The 22,503-nt window shown below is 39.6% G+C and overlaps 1 protein-coding gene across 1 annotated transcript in view; it reads right to left on the bottom strand.

Annotated features, from left to right (window-relative positions):
• LAPTM4A (lysosomal protein transmembrane 4 alpha) overlaps nucleotides 1-12,969 on the bottom strand; it is a 17,871-nt gene extending 4,902 nt beyond the window's left edge. Inside the window, exons 1-4 of the mRNA XM_021697749.2 lie at nucleotides 12,688-12,969; nucleotides 4,625-4,745; nucleotides 841-917; nucleotides 613-735 (exon numbers count right to left, since the gene is read on the bottom strand). Coding sequence (XP_021553424.1) covers nucleotides 613-735; nucleotides 841-917; nucleotides 4,625-4,745; nucleotides 12,688-12,798 — 432 coding nt within the window. The 5' untranslated portion in view covers nucleotides 12,799-12,969. The remainder of the gene's footprint in view (nucleotides 1-612; nucleotides 736-840; nucleotides 918-4,624; nucleotides 4,746-12,687) is intronic.
• Between the last annotated feature and the right edge of the window lie 9,534 nt (nucleotides 12,970-22,503).

Genomic DNA, 22,503 nt, shown 5'->3' on the forward strand with positions numbered 1-22,503 from the left:
CCTTCCCTGAGAGCTCCTTCCCTGAGAGCCTCGCCCCACCCCTTCCCTGAGAGCCCGCCCCGCCCCCTCCCTGAGAGCCCCGCCCAGCGTCTCAGCGTCCAACCGCCAGAGGGGTGAACGGAGTCTGTGAGCATCCGTGCTTTACCGCACTTTGTTTTGTGCATCCGTTAGCAAGGTGTGCCCTTGGGTATCAGAAAAGACTAAGAAGATTATTTGGGGGGTCTGGGAATAAACATTTACAACATTTCTGCTTAAATAAGATTTCACAGGAATGCTCTACTTTCGAAGAGAGGGAGAAACCTCTAGAGCCAAATTATTATACTACTAGTATACTCAAAACAAAAGTTGAACTACTCCTTAACGTTCTGTGATATCCATCTTTAGAGACTTTTAACACTGGAATATTCAAATGGTACTAGTTAGAGGATATTCTACCTGTATCTTACTGGTTTCAACATGGTAATTAAGAGAAGTAATAATTATTTTAAAACACTTTAAAGAAGTAGGTAGATTAAAATAAAATAAAAATAGTACCTAAAGCTGACTCAAATTTTCTATTTAAATATTTTACTTAAAATAAAGAAAAAAGGTTTAATTAGCATACACACTTACTAATTGATCCAGATACTCTTTGATTCTTGGCAAGTAAGTGAGAGAACTGATAGCAACCAGGCAACTGAGAACGAAGTCAAAAAGCCGGTAACATAAGAATGGAATCAGCCAACCCACTTGATACTGAAGACAAAAATAACAACCACAACATCACAACATAAATATGAAATTATTAAGTACCACTCAGTAAAGGTCAAACTCTAAAAGTCGAAAATATAGAATACTTACAGAAATTGCTCCATATACCAGCATTGAACTGATTATAAACATAAGAACAGAGATGGCAAAAAGAACACAGGCATTATCTAAGAAAACAAAAACAAAAATCTAATTAAGCTACTTACATAACAAACATAACAAAAAGAACAAAACTCTTCATGACAAAATGATGTTTTAAAGCTAGCTTAAAAAATGAGTATTTTCAAGATTGGCTATGAAAAAATCTAAGACCAAGCGTGTTAAAAAAAAAAAATCTGTCTCGGCATTAAGTAATGACATTTGACGAACTCACGCCTTTGTTTTTGTTTATTAAATTGGCTACAACTCACTGACTTTTATCATCAACCAGTCACTCAGCTAAAGAGACAGATCTCTGCCCAGAGTCTGAAGGTGTGCAAACAGAGAATTATAATCCAATGTGGCAAAGTGCTACAACAGAAGCAGAAACAATTAGCTTTCCCGGGGGAATCAGGAAAAAAATACGAAATGACACAAGTTGGGTCTTGTGAGCAAAGCAGGGTTCCACACGAGGGAAAAGCTGGTATTTGTTTGAAAGACACAAATATATTAAACACAGAGCATTACAGCTGCCCCCTCTAACCTCAGATAAACTACACAATCAGAAATTCAAGGTTCTCCACTAACCTCCTCTCCCTCATCCCAACATGTGAACTCGCTGCTCCCCATCCCCTCTTCATGATTTCTCTGATACTTTACAGGCCTTTTCTTTGTTCCCCACCTCCTTCTCAGGTTGTCCCCTTCCTCTACATTATCCAAGTTCATTAATTGCCTCACAAAACACCAGAGTAATCTCAACAATATTAAGTCACACTCGACTTGAGTTTCTTAGCACAGATTTAAAGTTAATTCTTTGACTCTGGATAGAGATTAAGAACCAGAAGGGTGCTAATAATAACGGATGTTTGAATAATTGCCAAACATTCCCACTATTAGATAAATGTCATGTACCATCTTGTCACTTGGCAGTACAAACATCAATATATGGCACTATATTAGGTAAGAAGAGCCCTCTTTAAATTTTTCTAGAGGATAGAGAATATCCTCTAGATGCCCTATAGCCATATAGGGGAGAAATGGGATGACGGGTGAAAAATACATATATAATACCGAGAACAAGAGATGCTCCAGTATTTGTGAGTCAATAAAGCAAACAAAATATGAGGGCTAAATACCCAGATGTGAACCTCCGGTTTCCAGCCACCACATTTAAGAACTTTCTCCAGGGGGCCCCAAGTGTTCACCCATTACCAGCGTGAATATAAAGTTAAATTCGTATTTGAAAAACAGCTTGTATATGTTGCAGAAGCATTTCATATACATTGAATGTCGTATTCTGTTTAGCTGATTAAAAATAACCATGAACCTTATTATTTAAAATCAGCCAGCAGGCCAGGGCATCTGGGTGGCTCAGACGGTTAAGTAAGTGTCTGCCTTCGGCTCAGGTCGTAATCTCAGGGTCCTGGGATGGAGCCCCGCGTTGGGCTCCCTGCTAAGCGGAGAGTCTGCTTCTCCCTCTCCCTCTGCCCCTCCCCCAGCTTGTGCGTGCTCTCTCTCTCTCTCTCAAAAAAATAATCTTGGGGCGCCTGGGTGGCTCAGTCATTAAGCGTCTGCCTTCGGCTCAGGTCATAATCCCAGGGTCCTGGATGGAGCCCAGCAAGCCCTGCATTGGGCTCTCTGCTCAGCAGGAAGCCTGCTTCTCCCTCTCCCACTCCCCCTGCTTGTGTTCCCTCTCTGTCTCTTTCTGTCAAATAAATAACCTTTAAAAAAATAAAATAAATAAATAAAGGCTATAAAAAAATAAATCAATAAAATCCGCTGGCAGGCCAATGATCAGAACTTAACTTGCCATTATAACACTGGGTCATGGGAAAATCAACTTTCCACCTGCAAAGAGACACACAAACTACCATATGACCAAGTGCTATGCATTTTTATATTCTGTCAAGAATAGGGGGCCTTGGCAGAATTATAATCAACACTAGTATGATAACGAATATATCTGATTCTCTCTATAGCAGGCACAGCGCTCACAGACCATTCAGGAAACCCGTGACTCCATCCCTGCAGCTCTAGCCAAGGCAGCCGGTTGTACAGACCTACAAGAATGTCAATAACCATAAATCTTTTCCTACACCTTGATTTTAAGAGAAACACATGCTGACACTGCATGCTGAAAAAATGCTGACATCAGGTTTTACGTAATTTTACAGCCTAAAGTACCAAAAATAGCCATTAAAAACTAACGTTTTATTCATTATTGTATTTCGGTTTTTAAACAGAAATAGACTAACTTGGGAAGAAAAAACAAACACCAGGAGGGATGTTTCTAGTATGTTCTTGGTATCTCTTTTATCGCATTTAACCACAGAATTAAAGGATTATATATATCTGAATAGACAATCAGTAGACTCATTTAAAAAGCACTTGAACACAGTTTAAACAACTGTTAGTGTTTTCATACTATAATGTCAACAGATGGCCACAAAACTCTACTTGAATCCTAGAAACAGCAGTTAGCCCTGTAGACAGTGAGTGAATTATGTGAATTAACAACCAAATTTGTTTTAAAAACCACTTGATAAATTTATCAGAGAAGATCATAAATGTAACGAAGCTCAAGAATTTATAATAAAAGCTAATAAACCTAAAAATAACCTAGATCCTGTAACATTATAAATACACACGAGTACTCCGAACATTTTTCTGAAGTGATATTTTAAACATGCAAAAAACTTTGCACTGAAAATTTGAGGCATAATTTTCTGTTCAAATACTACATTTCTAACATTTATAAAATAAAATCTTTTCTATTTTTTATTTATTATTTATTTGAGGGAGAGAGAGATCGATCATGAACGGGGGCGGGAGGGTAGAGGGAGTAGCAGACTCCCCGCTGAGCAGGGAGCCAGATGCAGGACTTGATCCCAAGACCCTGGGATCATGACCAGAGGTGAAGGGAGACACTTAATGGACTGAGCCACCCAGGTGCCCAATATAAAATCTTTTTTTTTTTTTTTTAAGATTTTATTTATTTATTTGAGAGAGAGAGACACAGTGAAAGAGGGAACACAAGCAAGGGGAGTGGGAGAGGGAGAAGCACGCTTCCTGCCGAGCAGGGTGCCCGATATGGGGCTCGATCCCAGGACCCTGGGATCATGACCTGAGCTGAAGGCAGACACTTAACGACTGAGCCACCCAGCCACCCCCCAATATAAAATCTTAACTAGAATCTTTCTGCACCCTTATTTCAGAGAAAGCTAGATAATGAAAATGCTATCAGAGAATAAACAGGTTTAAAAAAGCAATTTCCATGAATGTCTTCTATTTTTAACTCCAATATCATCTTCCTTCATCTAAATGATTGAAATATATTTAGAACTGTGACCCTTGGCAAAAGGTATCAGCAAATATTCCAATAATTCGTATTTCCTATTTTCCTGTAAGCCTATTTGCTCCCATCCTCTAGTACACTTGCCAGCTGACCTTAAAGGCTTACAAGTCTTTTTGTAATTTCTTCTTCTCTCCACAGCACTGACAAGAATCAAGGTATACAATGTACATTTCTCAAAAAATCTTCTGGTAGTCCTTAACATTTTCTGGCCAGAAGTGCTCAATTACAATTCTCACTGAGTATCTTTGAAAAACCCACAAAAACACTTTTACGCCTCAGCAAGTAGAGTAACTTAAATATAATTTAATCAATCCTCTAAATAATCTGTGTTGTGTGTGTGTGTGTGTGATGAGCAGGAGGTATTTCCAACTAAAAACATACCAGCCATTCTCTCCAATGAATAGTAATTGCCAATGACTTCATACTGAATGTTGACAGCTGGCAAGGAGTTTGGATGAGTTACTTCCACAGTCAGCAAAACTGCCATCAACAGGTTTACCACCTGTGAAAGATAAGATGTTATCCATTATATTATTAATCAGGAAACAGTCCTCACCACAATCTTCAGAGGTCTTCCCATGTTTAACCTGTTTTACTTGGAGTTAACAAAGACAGAAAACAGTAGCAGACTACCTGTAGATAAAATATGCAATACCACCCTAAAAGTCAGTATTTCTTAAAGTATAAACTTAAACATGACTGAACCTATGTTAATAAATGGCAAAACAATTAAAAGGAATCATTACAAAGTGTTTGTGTTCAGTCATGTATTTATTCATACACCAATCTCAGAATTCCTGGGCTTGAAGAAACTACAGTTCTCCAATATACTTATCCATCAGATATATATAATAGCCATCAGTTAAGTAAATAGTGATCCATCAGATAAGCCTGACACTCCTCTACAGTATGTCCTATCTAATGATAGAAAACTATTTCATTTCCTCTTAGGCCTGACTCAAATGCTTAAAAGACTTTCCAAGATTTTAACTAGCTCACTTTGACTTTCGCCTACTGTCCTTAATTCTACCTTTTGAAATAATGTGCTCCCCTTTTTGAGTGAGTGCACCTCTAACACCTAAGGGGAGCTGACACAGGCCGTCAAATAATCTTTTCTAGAATAAACATTCAGGTACTTCCACCATTTCTCTAATGGTTTAACACTGTCCAGCTACCTCACTACCTCCTTCTGCTCTCCTCTATACACAGACTCCAGTTTGTGGGACATATCATGAAAATGAGGTAAGATCAGCCTGGTCAGAGCACACAGGGATCTCAGTTCCTACAGTCTAAGCTAACAAATTTCAACTAGCACAGCCTGAAATCGTACTGGCTTCATAAATTTTTTGAATGTCGTGTCAGAGTAACTCCCACCCTTAATTCTTTTCACACTTGATCCTGCTAAGCTACCACCTGAACCTGTACGGTTAGATTCAGAGGCCCAAGCATAAGCCTTTATACATTTGCAACGGAATTTCACTGTATATATTCTTGCCTGTCAAGATGTTCTGGATCTAGATTTGGAATACCCTACAGATTTCCTATCTCTTTTAGCTTTCATTATTTGAAAATATGGTCGGCATGTAATCAGTATCTCCATCTCAGTCACTAGTAAAAGAGAACTGGGCCAAGCACAGGAGGTGTCAGAGGTTGTCCTCTTCCCATTAACCAGCAATCTTTGAATAAAATTCTTTATCACTTTCAGAGAAACATCTTGAGTCTTTGTCAAACTTCTTGCCAAAATTCCATCGTAATATCTGGTGAATTCTCCTAATTTACCAAGGTTGTAACTCTATTTCAAGAAGGAATTATTTATGCCTCCAGTGGTTAGTGAATCCCTGCAGCAGCCCAGGAGGCACCCCTTCCCTGAGGTGCTCAAAAACAGTCCCGTTAATGATTCAATACAGAAAACCACCTAGGACTGGAGTTAGGCTTCCCCATCTAAAAGTTCACCGAAACTGTCCTCTTCCTTTTGCGAAAATCTGAGTATTTGGTATTTTTAAGAAACATTAGAGCTTTATCATCAACAGTACTTTAAACAAACTGTTAGGTAGCTCTCTCCTGTTTGTCCTGAATGAAAAATAACAGCTTCTCAGTTGAAGGCACTTCACATTCTCTAAGACAAGCAACCCAAGTTTTATCATTCAATAAGATTAGGAGATCTAAACAATGTCACAATACCAAATTCAGATCAACTGACATTTACTGAGGATATACTATATACCAGGCATATTCACATATATTACTTCACTCATTCCTCACAACAACCTGGTGAAGAAAATATTACTAAAGCCCATTTGCAGACGAGGAAACTAAGTTTCAGCAAGTGAAATAACTTGTGGTAAGTTCACTGATATGGTAGAGGAGAAAGCTAGGATACAAACCTGTTTCTTTTTAGGACAACCTGCTTCGGAGCACCACATGATTACTTATACCCATTCCTAAGCAACTCCTGTTTTGTTTTGTTTTTTTAAATATTTTTGTTTTTATTTATTTGACAGAGAGAGACACAGCGAGAGAGGGAACACAAGCAGGGGGAGTGGGAGAGGGAGAAGCAGGCTGCCCGCCGAGCAGGGAGCCCGATGCGGGGCTCGATCCCAGGACCCTGGGATCATGACCTGAGCCGAAGGCAGGCGCCCAACGACTGAGCCACCCAGGCGCCCCTAAGCAACTCCTGTTTTGAGGTCTCTCCAGAAGAAACTATTATCTAAGGTTATAAGATGTTTATACTCTACTGTCCAAGTAAAGATGTTCAGTAACATGCAATGCTCAAAAGCAAGGTACTTTATCCTCCAACTCCTGAAAGGTCTTACAAAGGACAATCATATTTGCAAGGGTGGCTCCCTGGTTGAAGCCTGATTTTTTCCATCTTCATTGCAATGGGTTTTGGCTACCGTGTATGAGTAGTTCATCCAACCAGGTGAATTAATTATTGAGCGATTAGATATATCTACCTAAACCTCATAGATTCTGTGTACGAAAATCAGTCTGAAATCAATTCAGCAAATTATTCTTTGCTAACCACAATACAGTCATAGTTAAAAAAGCTCTGCACAGTACAGAAAAAACATTCTCATATCAAGAAAAACAAACTCAATGACTAAATGAAGGAAATGACACAACCAAAAATATTTAGGAGTTTAATTTTCCCTTCCTAAATATTTTTATTGCACATAGGACTTATAGCATCTATTTCCTCTTACATGGATAAGCCAGATTCATCCACTATTATCTTCTTGTAGTATTAGTGACAATTCAAATTTCACTTCACTGTCACAACCCTGAGTATTAAACAAAAATCATAGCTCTAATCAAAAGGACCAAGAAATGAAAAAATAAATTGCAGTGTTACTTCTTTAAAGCTCACACAATTCGAATCTTCACTGAGTTAATTATATTCCATTAGATCACTATATTTCATTAGAACTTCACCTTACATTTTAAAGTATTAACCTGGAAAATCCATCCTTGTGATCTTAAACTGAGCACCCATCCTGTGCTCCTATTCCGGTCCTGTGCTATTTACTTTTGATTACAGTCGATATTTCTACTAAGTTCCACAGAGCATTTAAAAAAAAAAAAATCAATTTTACAGCCTTACAATATAAAATTTCTGATACAAAATTTCTCTGAAAAGAGCAAGTAGTTTAATTAATTTCAGAATCTTTATTCCCAATTGATTTTTTTCCTTTTATTTATTCAGGAAATAAAACAAAAATGTAATTACAATAATGATTAACTTCTAAACCTCACAATATGGAGGTACAGAATACAGTAAATATGTCAATGGTATGAACTATGGACATACCATTCAATGTGGAAGGAGTCCTGTAAATTTATTGGGTCAAATATGGTTTGCATTATTTTTGCAAGCCTTTGCACACCTTGTATAAGTAAACAAATTACAAAAACCAGATGTGTAGATTTTACTTGTTACAGTTATCAGACCCATGAAGTACTCAGCCTCCAGAAAGGAATTCCTCTTCCCTTTCTCATCTCACTGCCACACCCATCCCAGAACATTCTCGGGGAGCTGGTTTTTGTTTTAAATCATTATTCTTTAGGTTCCCACGGATTCTGCCACAACCCAGTATCTGCTGAGACTATAATTAAAAGAATGTACGTGCTTCAGGGCATCCTGATAAGGGTCTCACAGGCAGGCAGGCTGCACTCGGAGCGACTCAGTGAAGCACTCTCAGCAGGTAAAGATCAAAATAGCCAATCTCTAAAAATTGTTAAGTGTTTCACATACATATAAACTTTGTTGTTTACTGGTACGTGCAGTTACAAATGAGTTATTCCTACTACCTTTGGGAGGAGACAATTAATTTTACAAATGTCTAATGAACACTTCAAATGTTAATTAACAAGCTAGCTACTACACACATTTTATAGAGTAAGACCTATCATCTTTTTCCCTCAAGGAGAACATCTTGTGGGGGAGAAAAATAAAAAGATAATCATTAGTAATCGTGTAATAAGTACTATTTAATGAGCACATACAAGTGGTATGTAGGAACTTTTCTAGGTACACAGTGAGGAAATCAGATATCTCTGGCTGGGAAACAAGAAAAGCTTCACCAAGAAAACATCTGAGCTAACCACTAAAAAATTAAACGGAATTGGCAAAATGTTGTTATTAGTCACAGTTGGGTGATGAGTAAATGGGAGATGTTAATGCTATCTCGCTATTCTTTATATTTGACATTTTCTTTAAAAAAGTTTTTAGGGGCGCCTGGGTGGCTCAGTTGGTTAAGCGACTGCCTTCGGCTCAGGTCATGATCCTGGAGTCCCGGGATCGAGTCCCGCATCGGGCTCCCTGCTCGGCAGGGAGCCTGCTTCTCCCTCTGACCCTTCCCCCTCTCATGTGCTCTCTGTCTCTCTCATTCTCTCTGTCTCAAATAAATAAATAAAATCTTTAAAAAATAAAAAAAATAAAAAAATAAAATAAAAAAGTTTTTAAAAAGTGACTTGGGGGAGGGGGAGAAGAGATAGCACATGCAAAAGTACTGAGGCATACAAAAAAAAGTGTTTGAGGAAGAATATTAACTTTGAAATATAAACAAGCTTTACTCTTATTTAAAGAAACCAGGAATGAGGGCTGGAAAGGAATAGAGCTTGAGGAAAGCTGTCTTCACTTCTCTCCCAGCTATAAACTCCAGATTGTTTATGTCTGAGACATTCATTAAAAATTAGCCACATATTAAGTCTTTCCAAGACCTAAAATTATTACAAATGCTCAAAATGTATTCTTGTAACAACATCAATCATGAATGAGGACAGTCCTATAACCCACTTGTACGCCTATTTTCAATTATTCAATGAACATTTGAACTTACACTGTGTAACAAACTTGTCTGAAATCATCTGGCTAAATAACAGAGCAAACAATTTAAGGAATGCCAGAATTTAAACTAGAGCTCATTCTGAAATTCTGTATCCCTTAACCGTGGATTATGCTTCTTTCCAATCTAAAACGCCAAAAGCTAACACTTCAGGGTTGGTACCTCTCTGGGTGCATAAAACTGGCTCCAGCTTCTCTATGTCCTACTGCACTATTTAATACCATAGAATACTTTAGAACACAGTGTTAGAATGGCCTCAACACTAGACCAGTTGCCAGAAAGCAATGACACTGTATCAGATTGACTGACTGATACAGTGTCTTGGCCCAGCAGGAGGGAGGGCTGCCCCCATCATCCCAGGTTTCAAACAGCACAGAGGCAATCTAAAGAGAATCGTAAATAACCTCCCAACTGAAATTGAGGAAGGGAGGAAGAGGGAAGTGGCATTCTACCTCACTCAATCCCTTATTACTTCTGTCTTAGTAAAGAAGTTTCCAGCAACAAAATACACTGTTTGGACAAGTCCTCTTTGTTTAGAGGTATTATACTACACTTTCGTGTAGGTGGCCTTGTTCTCTAAAAGGTTACATGCCTTCCCAATTGGCAGAAATTGTTTTTTATATTGCTGTGGTACTGAAGCTACACTTTTGAAAGTCACCAACAAAACCAATGGCCTTTTCCCAGTCCTTCAATTAGAATCTGATGTTACTGATCACCTTCTCTTGTCATTGTACCGTTTCATCTTCCTATACGTGCTCTAAAAATCTCTAATACCGTATCTTAAGGGCAGATACCACTTTCAAGACAAGAAACATCTGAGAGCCTTTGTGTGGCAGGTAATAGAAATACAAAAGATAACAACAAACGGTCCCTGTAATTTATTCTTTTTATATGTCCACTAAAGCCTTTTACATTGCAAATGATCAGTAAATCCCTTATATAAGACAGACTAATTGACTTTAGCAGTTTATAATGTTCTGCTAACCCAAAAGTCCATGCAACGGAAGAACAGGTATGGCCTCCTTCTAAAATTGTGAAAACCGAAGCAGGGGAAAAGGAAGAGATGTGAAATGTTTTCACATCAAGTGCCTCCAATGGAAAATAAATGCCCTTACTAAAGTTTTTCTCCCTGCGTTTTGGGTTTTGCTGTATATAACTCGTATTTTTCCCTGCTATTCCTTTCATTTTTATGAGCAGAGCCCACAGCATCCAAAAAAAAAAAAAAAATCTGCCTAGAAAAGACTGGAAAGAAATACAGCCAATAATACTCAGATGGTTGAAATTGGGATGGTGTTTATTTCCTTCTTGAAAAGGAGTTAGAAATCCTTTGTTCTGTGAATGGAGAGAAGGGTCTGAGAGGAAACGGGAAGATTAGGTTTCCAGGCAAGAGTCCCAGCTGATGGACACAACTTCTCAGTTCAGTAGGAGGGGAGGTCATCTTCTCAAGATGAGGGAGGCAGGGTCGAGTAAGAGGCTTGAGGACCCTCAAGATTTGAATGATTCATTTAGGGGAATGGAAGGCAAAACTAAGGACAAACAAAAGAAACTGAAGACCCAGATCCTTAGCAAAATGTAGGAGAAAAGGAAGTTAGAAATACAATGCGATTGCCATTAACTGATTAATGTCTAATATTATAAATCAGATAAAATATAAAACAAAAGAGAATTTTTGAGGGGAAATCTGATATTATACCAATAAGATGATGTTTCTGAATATGAAAGTACAGAAAATACTAAAATAAACTTAGAAACAAGCAAATAAGCCTACACATTCAAGTTTTGTTGTTTTTAATGTACACCAATAAAGCAAAAACAGGGCGGTCAGAAATAATCCCCGGTCAGAAGTAGTCCCCTGGGGGTCGGCCATGAAACAGTATCTGCCTAACTAAGATTATTCTCATCTGGTGTTTGTTCAAATGGTAATGATTTCAAGGCACTGGGTAAGGAAGTAATGGTAACAGAGAAAGGCAAAAAGAATGTGATAAAGCTTTTCCTTTTTTGTTTTTTGTAGTTCACGCAAGTTAACAGAAACCATACAGTATCACTAATGCCACAACCCTCCAAACCAAAACAACCCCACAAACACAACCAATTACAAAGTCACTAGTGAAAGCAGCCAATGAAGTCAACAATATGAGAAGTTTGTCAAAGCTTCGGTAAAGTCATTATTATAGCCTAAAGCTATCCCAACAGTCATAAATTAGCTTCAATGTGTAGGGATACTGGAGATGGTGGTAAGAAATCACAAAAGTATTACTGGTGAACCACCAATCAATAACACTGTCAACTTGGTTATGACATAGAATTACACAGATCTTGGAACCCAGGAAATGCCAGTGTATGTGGCCAGAATAGAGAAGGCTCTCAATAAAGGTCTCCTAAAAAACGGAATAAAAAGCGTCTAATGGGCAGGGGGTAGTTGCACCAGGAAAAGGCCGACCGAGTGTAAATCCTGGCAGAAAGGTAAGGCCTCCGAGACAATCTCCAGATTTACAACAGAGGCCTTTCTGCCTACATCACAAACACACTGTAATAAATAAAGTCCAGGAACCACAGGCAACTGCGTTACAGCTGGACCTTTCGATTTCCTTCCAGGAAAGACAATGTCGAAACTCGGCTGCATTTCTCTAGGTCTACTCCTAACTGTTTTGTAGGGGAAAAAACTCCAGGGAACATAGGTGGAAGAGTGTTCTTTCTGATCACGGAACTACAAAAAAGACCGAAATGAGGCAGTTTCCAGAACTCCCCACCAAATCCCAGTATCCTCATCTCTCCCACCTACCCCTATTCTCCATGCCCCCCTCGCCCGCCCACAACGCCCCCGCTTCTCCCCACCCCGATTTTCTCCTCTAATTGGAGCCGAGGAACAATCTCCCCCTTCCTACCCACCCCCACTCCGATTCCTGGCCACAGTCCCCTCCCTCAAAGTTATAGCACCCTAAAAAGAGGCTCCCTTATGCCTTCTCGCCCCACCCAAGACCCCGTTTTCAGTCCCACCCCCTCCCAGTGAACACTCCCTTCATTTCAGACCTGGCTCCCCCACTTCCCGCTCATGCGCATTCCCCTGGGCCCCAACCCTCCAGCCCCGCCCGCCCTTACCATGTACCAGGTCCCCAGGATGATCGTCCCGGTGCGGACATGGCAACAGCCGCAGCACCGGGTGCTGTAGAACCGGTCGCTGCGGCTCCGTTTGAAAGTCATGGACACCATCGGGAATCTCACAACCTTCGTTCTAGGATGTGCCCCTGACAAACGCTTTCCGCCCAGAAGTCGAACCCAGATAGCTCCGCCACAGCCTCCAAAACCAACCGACGCGTCTTCTAGCCCGCCCCCGGCCCGGGCCCCAGCCAGCTCCTTGCACCTGCGCACTGAGTGCCGAGCGCCGCTCTCGCGCGACCTCGGTTTACCCCTCTTCCTCCACCTTCCCCGCACACAGGCCAATGGAAGAGCGGAAAGCGGGGTGGACTCGGCCCCTGATTGGGAAAACTTGGAGATTGACAAGACGTCACGCCCAATCAGAAGTGCGAGTCCCTTTAGCGCTAAAGGAGGCCCGCCTCTTACGCGAGGGCAAGAGCTGGCTCGAAGGCCTAGAAAGGTTCGGGGTAACCTGGTAGTTTACCATCCCTGGGACGAGAGCGGCAAGAAAAGAGGCATTTAATGCGTAGAGGCAGAGACGAGATAGGTTGGTGGCAAAAAACGGGCATGAAGGACTTTTTTGAGTGATGTCTGCCACGTTCTGCTCCGGAGGCGTCACGGGACTGCGACTGCTCACGTGACCTTTGCGCGCTGCTCGATTATTTGGCTGGCCGGGGGCGGTGCCAGGGGGAAAGGGGCGTTGCTAGTCCCCGCCCGGGGGCCTTCGTCACTGCGGGAGTGGAAACTGGGGGGGGGGGCTTGTCGGAGGGGATAGGCTTAGGTTTCCACACTCTCTCGCTCTGTGGGCTTTTTGGTGGGAGCAAAGAAATAACACCTAACTCAGGCAACTAAGAGGATTGAGGAAAACAGAAGCAAGATAAAGTGGAAGAACTGCTTGGTTGCTGGGTTTATACAGATAAGAGTGAGCTTTACTGGGAAAAATTGTGAAGCTCATTAAAATGGACCAAAAGACTACTGGGTGCCTTCAGTGAAAAACCAGCCATAGTCTGACACACCTTTCTGGGTATCCTGATTGTATATGGGCTGTCCACCTTTCTTTGTAGAACTCTGTACAGCTCTATTGTAGGTAACTAATACCAAGAGGAAATACTCCTGTCCGTTGAACTTGACATTGAATCTTACCGCTCCTCAGAAAAAGGCATTTGCTTCTATTTGCAAATTCATCTTCCATTCACAATTTAACAATATGAGTACTTTAAACTCTCCTTTTAAACTGGTTTGATGTTACTGGTTTCCTCATTAAGTGAGTAAATAAAATATCTGACACGTGTTCATTTTGTATTTGTACGAGACTTAAGGCTTTTACCTTTTTAAAAAAATACATGGTTTGGGCTCCTGGGTGGCTCAGATGGTTGGGCGTCTGCTTTCGGCTCAGGTCATGATCCCGGGGTCCTGGGATCGAGTCCCGCATCAGGCTCCCTGCTCCTTGGGGAGCCTGCTTCTCCCTCTGTCTCTCATGAATAAATAAATAAAGTCTTATAAAAAAAAAAATACATGGTTTAACTCTTTGGCAAGTACATTACCTTTTAGGGAATAGAAAGGCCTTCCTCTCTGTCAAGTATATTCTTAGATGGAGACCCCAGTGGATTCAGAGTAAAGGTTAGTGCACTGATACGGCTTCAGTGAACACTGCTTGAAGTTACATGTTGATTTGTTGATTATTTCGCCACTAAAATGTAAATTCTAGAAGAGCAGAGACTTTGTTTACTTCTGCAACATTGAAAGAATTGTCCATGGACAATTATCCTAGTTTGGATAATATTTCCAAACTATCTGGGAGGCCGTAGTTAAGTCAGGCTACCCTGAAAGATGGAGTGCAGTGGAAGCAATTTAACTCATAATGAATTATGACATTTCTCCACTTTAGACTACAGTAACACTCCGCTCCCCCCCCCCAAAAAAAAAAATTACATAGCCCTCACTGTGTTCCATGCTTGGATCCAATCACTTAATCCTTTCAACAATATAAGGCAGGTACTTTTACATTATTTAACGCCACAGAGAAGTTAAATTACATGTCCAAATTTACAAGGCCAGTATGTGGAGAAATTGGAACCCTCATACATTGCTGGTGAGAATGTAAAATGGTGCATCTGTTGTGAAAAAGTTTTGACAGTTTTTCAAAAAGTTAAACATAGAGGTGCTGTAATATCCAGCAATTCCACTCCTACATGTATGAAGAGAATCAAGTGCACACAAAACCTCATTACAAATGTTCATAGTGGCATTACTTACATAGGAAAAAATGGAAACAATCCAAATGTCCATTAAGCAAGGAATGGAAAAATAAAATGTAGTATATCCATACTAATGGGATATAGTTCAGCAATAAAAAGGAATGATACATAATGCACCTCAAAAATATTATGCTAAGTGAAGGAAGGCAGTCACAGACCACATATTGTATAAGACATTTTTATGAAATCTCCAGAAGAGTCAAATCTACATGCAGATAGTAGATTAGTGGCTGCCAGTGGCTGGTGTTGGTGGGGGACAGGGGATGAATGCTAAAGGGGATGAAGTTTCTTCTTCTTCTTCTTCTTTTCTGTGTTTTTAATGTAGTTTCTTTTTCAGTGTTGGAAATGTTCTCTTTTTCTTGATGAAAATGTTCTACAGTTAGGTTGTGGTGATGGTGGCACAGCTCTGCATATACTAAAAGCCATTAAATTGTACACTTTTGGTGAAATATATCTCAATAAACTGCTGGGGGGGATGGAGGAGGAGACTGGCTACTGGGGAGAAATGGAAGGGTCAAACAGGAGAAGGAACTACACTGACATGGAAAACTATGAAACAAACACCAAAAATCTCAATAGATCAGATAAACTCTTGATCGAGTCATTTTAAGAGAAAATTAATGAATCAGAAGATTGCACTGACAAAGAGACCCAGAACTCAGCACAGAGAGACAAAGAGATAAAATATGACCAGTGATGACATGGAAGGTAGATAAAAAGGATATACGAGCAGATTGCAATTCTTCAGCTGTAAAACTCCCACCCCAACTGATATTATTTCATTATATTATTTTAATTTGACCTTTCACACCATAATTTACAGTAAAATGTGTTCTTCTATATTATCCTTCTCTATAAACTTTCATCATAGCACTCTTAGAGAAGATAATTTTTAAAGACTTCTACCAAGGAGAGTCTGACTGTCAATAAAAGCATTTATAGCAGATGAATGGATCTATAATACAGTATATTCATTACTTCCAAGAAATAAGAGGATTAGTTAAAAATCAATTTAAAGCCCCATTATTCCTCATTAAATTGTTTCATCAGGTGTGAGACAGCTGGAAAATATGGATTCAAGTTAGTCTTTCCCCCATCCCCTTCAATGAAGCAAAAATCGTTTTGTCTGGAAAACGCTCCTTAATAAAATAAAATAATAAAAATAAAAGAACCCAGTTGCTTTCCTTTAATGTTCTATTGAAATATTTCAAAAAGCACTTCCTTTGTTCAAAAGACGTCCTTAACCATCTTCTCAAATGGTTCTTTCCTTTGAATTCTTGATGTCATGTCCATTTCTTAAAAGTCTGACTTGGCATATTTCATGTTTGTGTTGAAATGTTTCCTTTTTAATCACACGCCCCAAAACAAACACAACTACCTTATGGAAACAACTTAGCAACCTGCCCAAAGTCCATGGTTTGATAGAATTGTTACTTCCCTGTACGTTAGTAGGGATAGTACTCAATGTATTTCTTTTTTTTTTTTTTAAGATTTTATTTTTAAGTAATCTCTACACCCAACATGGGGCCCAAACTTACAACCCCAAGATCAAAAGTTGCATGCTCTACTGACTGAACCAGCCAGGAACCCCTCAATGAATTTCTTATATACCTGGAAGAAGCTTAACAGAGAGAAGAAAACTGGAATTTTTGATTTCTGCTTCACAGAATATTAGCAGTCAATAGAACATTTAAGCTGTATCAGTTGATTTCAGTTGAAATCAATTGATTTCCTTCCCACCCCAAAATGGAGTTTTAGTATAAATAACAGTACCAAAGAAAATTAATAAACTAAGGACAACAGTGAAAGATAATCTATAGCAAACTGAATATCTTTGCTATCTAAATATATTCTAGAAATTCATAAGTAAAAGATCACAGCGGAAACAGATAAATGGGCAAAGGATATGAATGGACAATTCACAACCAGTAACAAAATTTCCTAAGAAACGTACAGGAAAATGAAAAATCAAAGAATTGAAATATAAATGAAATATTATTCCCCTCCCTTTATTAAAGGAATATAACTTGAAAAGATAATATCCTGATCTGATGATATCATGAAATTAATACTTTTGTGCATAACTGGTGGGATTGTAAATTGGCACAACCATTTTGGAAAAGTCTTTGATAGTATGTATTAAGAGCCACAATACATTCACATTCTCTAACCTAGTGATGCCATTTCTAAAAATCAATTCTTAAAGTCTAAAAAATGAGAAATGATCTGCACAAGGACATCTTTTATCATCCTTTATCATTATTTATAATAGAAAAATTTAGAAACAACCTAAATGACCAGTGATAGTTTAGTAAATTATGATATACCTATTTGATGAGATACTCTAGTTTTTAAAATTGTGAAACAAGGAAAAATATTTATGATATAATGTTAAGTGAAAAGAGAATACAAAATTGTCTATACTGTGTTTACAGCAATACTAAACACAAACCAAAAGTAAATATATTAAAATGAACACCATTGTTGTTAAGCTGGTAGAAATTATGGGTTTATGATATTCCTTTTATCTAATTTCCAGTGAATGAGTAAGTGTGTGTGTGTGTGTTTGGTTGTTGAAAAAGTTCATTTTATTTATTTTTTTTAAAGATTTTTATTTATTTATTTGTTTTAAAGAGAGACAGGGCAGGGAGGAGCAGAGAGGGAGAGAGAAAGAGGAAAAAGAATCCCAGGCAAACTCCTCACTGAGCACAGAGCCCAATCTCATGATCATGACCTGAGCCAAAACCAAGAGTTGGATGTTTAACCAACTGAGCCACCCAGGCACCCTGAAAAAGTTTGTTTCATAATAAAATATCAGGCAACCTTAAAATACACTAAATTCTTACCCAGGGTCTAAATCAGTGGAAAGAACATGTTATAGAATGTTTTAAAAGAAATATAGCTTTATTCCTTTCTAAGACATAACTGATGAATAGGTAAGCTTAATTGTGATCAGCATGTTAGTCGCCTATGATCATTTTTATAATGGGAGTAAGGTTTTCCTTGTTCAGACTCCTACTTGGTAAGTAGGGAACTCTGTGGTCGTGCCTCAGCCCCTTTCAGGGTGTTCTGAGGAACTCTCTCCATTGCTTAAATTTCCTTATTGTTACTTTTGAGGGTTTTATGTTATGCCACCTTCCTGGGTCATAGCCTCAGTAGTTCAATTGGCTTTATTTTCTTCATGGGCAAAACTACTAGGTTAAACTAAATGATGTCAAATTCCAGATCTATAATTCTGATTCTTTTTTTTTTTTTTAAGATTTTTATTTATTTATTGAGAGAGATAGTGATAGAGAGAGAGCATGAGAGGGGGAGAGTCAGAGGGAGAGGCAGACTCCCCGCTGAGCAGGGAGCCCGATGCGGGACTCGATCCTGGGACTTCAGGATCATGACCTGAGCCGAAGGCAGTCGCTTAAACAACTGAGCCACCCAGGCGCCCCTCTATAATTCTGATTCTAAATTAAGGCTTTCAAAATGCTTTAAGCCTACTAATTCTCAAATTGTTTAAGACTTTGATCTAACAAGCTTCAGCTTCAGGACCCTTCTCTTGTTTGGGCCTGGAAAAGTCTCTTTCTGTGTGTTAAAAAATGATCATGTGTTTTTGTTTAATTTGCAAAAAATAAGAGATTTTGACTCCCACTGGGTAAGACAGCTATTTCCTCCTCTGTTTTTCCTTTACAACATTTCCTCTTGTATCACGTGGTGTCCTAGTGGCTATGAGGATATAGGGCATTCAAGGAAGGAGAAATTGAATTGGGGTATCATTATTTTGAGTGTGTGGAAATTTATGTGCCTCAGTTGCATTTCCTTGTCTTGGGAATGGTTTCCAGGACTGCTGTCATTCCCACTGTGCTGACTCACCTGGTGATGTGCCGTGAAAGGCAAAGCCAGGGGTCTCCCTACATGTGAGCATGTCCTTCAACAACCTGCTCTGGAAGTACCTGGATCATGGAGGAGAAACAAGGTTTGAAATACTCAGAGACAGAAACAAGTCTGTGCAGAATACTTCCAAATCTTCCAGCTTTGAAAAAAATCATATCGACAGAGTTTTGTATTGAGTTTAACTGAGATATAATAAGAACAAAAAGAAAATAAGAGGATTAGTCAAAAATATCCAAATGTAAATAATAAAAATTCCTGAAAGAGAGAGAGAGGAAATAAAAGTGAGAAAATCATTACTATGATAACATTTCTCAAAACTACAGGGATGAGTTTCTAAGACTGAAAGGCTGGCTCAGTGACCATAGCATTGGAGTAAAACAGATCCACATAAAGGCACATCAGAGTGAAATGTCAAGACACTGGAAACAAAGAGAAGTTTCTACAAGCTTCCAGAGAGAGGGAAGAAAAACAAGCCATATGGAAAGAATCAGAATCAAAGAGCCTTGAAATTCTCAGCAACAACCCTGGAAACTAGAACATAATAGTGGTTGTCCTTAAAAGTCTGAGCAAAAAATGATTTCCAATTTATTTCTACACACAGCCAAGCTACCCATCAAGGATGGGGAAAGAATAACTATATTTTGAGACAAGGCTCAAAAATTTTACTTCCCACTTCAGAAAGCCACCAGACGAAGTGAAATGAAGCCGCAAAAGAGGAAGGCGTGAGGCACAGACAACAAGAGATCTGACAGGGGTGAGATATGGATGAAGACTCCCAAAGGTTATGAAGGGCTCAGGGTGAAAACTGGACATCTGAGCATGGTTGCCTTCTGCAGTTTTACGGGCTTTTCATCCTGAGGAAGCTACTCGAAGATGTACGACACCAAAACAAAGGCGAAAACCAAGAAAGAGGAAGACATGAGAACCAGGGAAGAGGGAATCAAATCTAGGAGAAAAGCAAAGGGCATTTCAAAGCCTGAGTGCAAAGGGAAGTCTTGGGATGACAGCTGTGCGGGAGGCCTGGGGAACAGCCAGTAGAGATCGAAGAGAAAGGTCACCAGAAGGTAAGTCAGGAAGAAAACATTCAGAACTGGCACCCCCCCCCCCAACTAAGCTGTCATGATAGTCCCTGGGAAAGTGTGGCAAGGCTTAGAGAAAAATAAGTGCCAAGAAAACGGAGCACATGAGTAAACAAAGCAATTATTGTAAGTTCAAGAAAAACAGAAAGTTGGGAAAGAAATTTAACCAGAGGATACCACAATGTTTAGTTGTGGATAATGATTACATGGCATCATCAAATAAACACTGACTATTGATTTCACAAAACATTGAAATATGTATATTTGGGGGCAGAATAGATGACAGCAACAGTAATACATCTTTATCATAACAGAAGCCAATAGATAGTATCAAAAGCTGATTTGTGAAAATATAGCACATATACCTATTATTTAAAAATATGGAAGTGTGTGTATGCAGGGGCAGGGGGGAAGCTGCAAGAATGTATATGTAAGCTTTTGCTGTGTCATAAACCACCACAAAACTTAGTGGCTTCAAACAACACACATCTTTTTATTTCTTATAACTGTAAATAAGCTGGACATTTCTTCTGGTTTAGGTCAGCTCAGCTGAATTGTGTGGTCAGCTGGCGAACTTAGCTGAGGCTGGATGGTCTGGAATGTTCTCACCCATCTGGTGGTTGGTTCCATGTCAGCTGGGGTGGTGGTGATGATTTAGCCATCTGTGTCTCATCATGCAGGCAGATGGCCTAGGGTCTTTCATATAGTTCTTTAGAAAAAAAAAAAAAGATTGATTGATTGATTGATTTGTCAGAGAGAGTGTGCACAAGTAGGGGGAGCGGCAGACAGAGGGAGAGGGAGAAGCAGGCTCTCTGCCGAGCAGGGAGCCCAATGCAGGGCTCCATCCCAAGACTCTGGGATCATGACCTGAACCAAAGACAGATGCTTAACTGACAGCCACCCAAGCTTCCCTCTTTCATGTAGTTCTTGCAGGCTTTGTAAGAATACCATGAAAGGGCAAACCCAATGCACATGCACATTTGCAGGGCTTGTGTGACATTTGCTAAAGTTCCATTGGCCCAGACAAATCATATAGCTAAGCCCAGGTTCAAGGGATGGAGAACTAGACTCTCCCTCTCAATGTTAGGAACGGCAAAGTCACATTGGAGAAGGATGTAAACACAGGGATGGAAAGAATATGTAGTATAAGCATCAATAGTAGTTGTCTCTGCAGAGAGGATCTGAGGAAGCGAGGCAGGGACAGGCAAAGTGGGTAGGGAGATTGAGAAGAGCTGGGAGGGCTAAGGAAGGGAACCACTGTACTTTATAATAAGCATTTTAGTACTATGTTATTTTATTTTATTGTTTGGCAGAGCCCATCTTATTTTTGTATATATTTTTTGCAATTGCCTCTAAAGGCCTTTGATTTTTTGTTTTAAGATTTACTTATTGGGGCGCCTGGGTGGTGCAATTGGTTAAGCAGCTGAGAGTGGATCTCAGGGTCGTGAGATCAGGCCCCGCCTCGGGCTCTGTGCTCAGCCTGGAGTCTGCTTAAGTTTCTCTCTCCCTCTCCCTCTGCCCCTCCCCCTTGTGCGTGCGCTCTCTCTCTCTCTCTAATAAATAAATTAATTAATAAATCTTTTAAAAGAGACAGAGAGAGGGGGAAGGGGAGAGGGAGAGGGAGAGAGAGAATCTCAAGCAGACTCTGTGCTGAGCCCAATTCAGGGCTGGATCCCACCACCCTGAGATCACAATGTGAGCTGAAACCAAGAGTCAGACACCTAACCAGGTGCCCCTCTAAAGGTCTTTTAGATAACATTTGTAACAAGCAGCACATATACAAGTTTATATCTAGTTTTTAACTGGTTTTCTTTCAAGAACACTAATTCAAAAAGATATATGCATCCCTGTTTACTTCGGCATTATTTACAATAGCCAAATATCCATCAATAAATGAATGGGTAAGAAGATGTGATACACACACACACACACACACACACACACACACACACACACTGGAATATTATGCAGCCACACAAAAGGATGAGATCATGCTATTTGTGACAACATAGGTGGACCTCGAGGATATTATGCTAAGTGAAAAAAGTCCGACTAAGAAAGACAAATACCATATGATTTCACTCATACATGGATTATAAAAAACAAATGAATATATAAACAAACAAAAAGCAGAATCAGACCTATAAATACAGAGAACAAATTGACAGTTTGCCAGAGGAAGGGGTTGGGCAGAAAGAATGAAGGAGAATGAGAGATATGGGCTTCCAGTAACAGAATGAGTCAGGGGAAGAAAAGATACAGCATAAGGAATGTAGTCAATGATACTGTAACAAGGTTGTATGGTGACAGATGGTAGCTACACTTGGGGTGAACATAGCATAATGTATAAACTTGTCAAATCACTATGTTATATATTGTAACTAATGTAACATTGTGTGTTAACTATGGTTAAATATAAAAAATAGGGCACCTGGGTGGCTCAGTCATTAAGCGTCTGCCTTCGGCTCAGGTCATGGTCCCAGGGTCCTGGGATCAAGCCCCACATCAGGCTCCCTGCTCAGCAGGAAGCCTGCTTCTCCCTCTTCCACTCCCCCTGCTTG

The sequence above is a fragment of the Neomonachus schauinslandi genome, chromosome 10 (genome assembly GCF_002201575.2).
Source record: "Neomonachus schauinslandi chromosome 10, ASM220157v2, whole genome shotgun sequence".
In the NCBI taxonomy this organism is placed as follows: domain Eukaryota; kingdom Metazoa; phylum Chordata; class Mammalia; order Carnivora; family Phocidae; genus Neomonachus; species Neomonachus schauinslandi.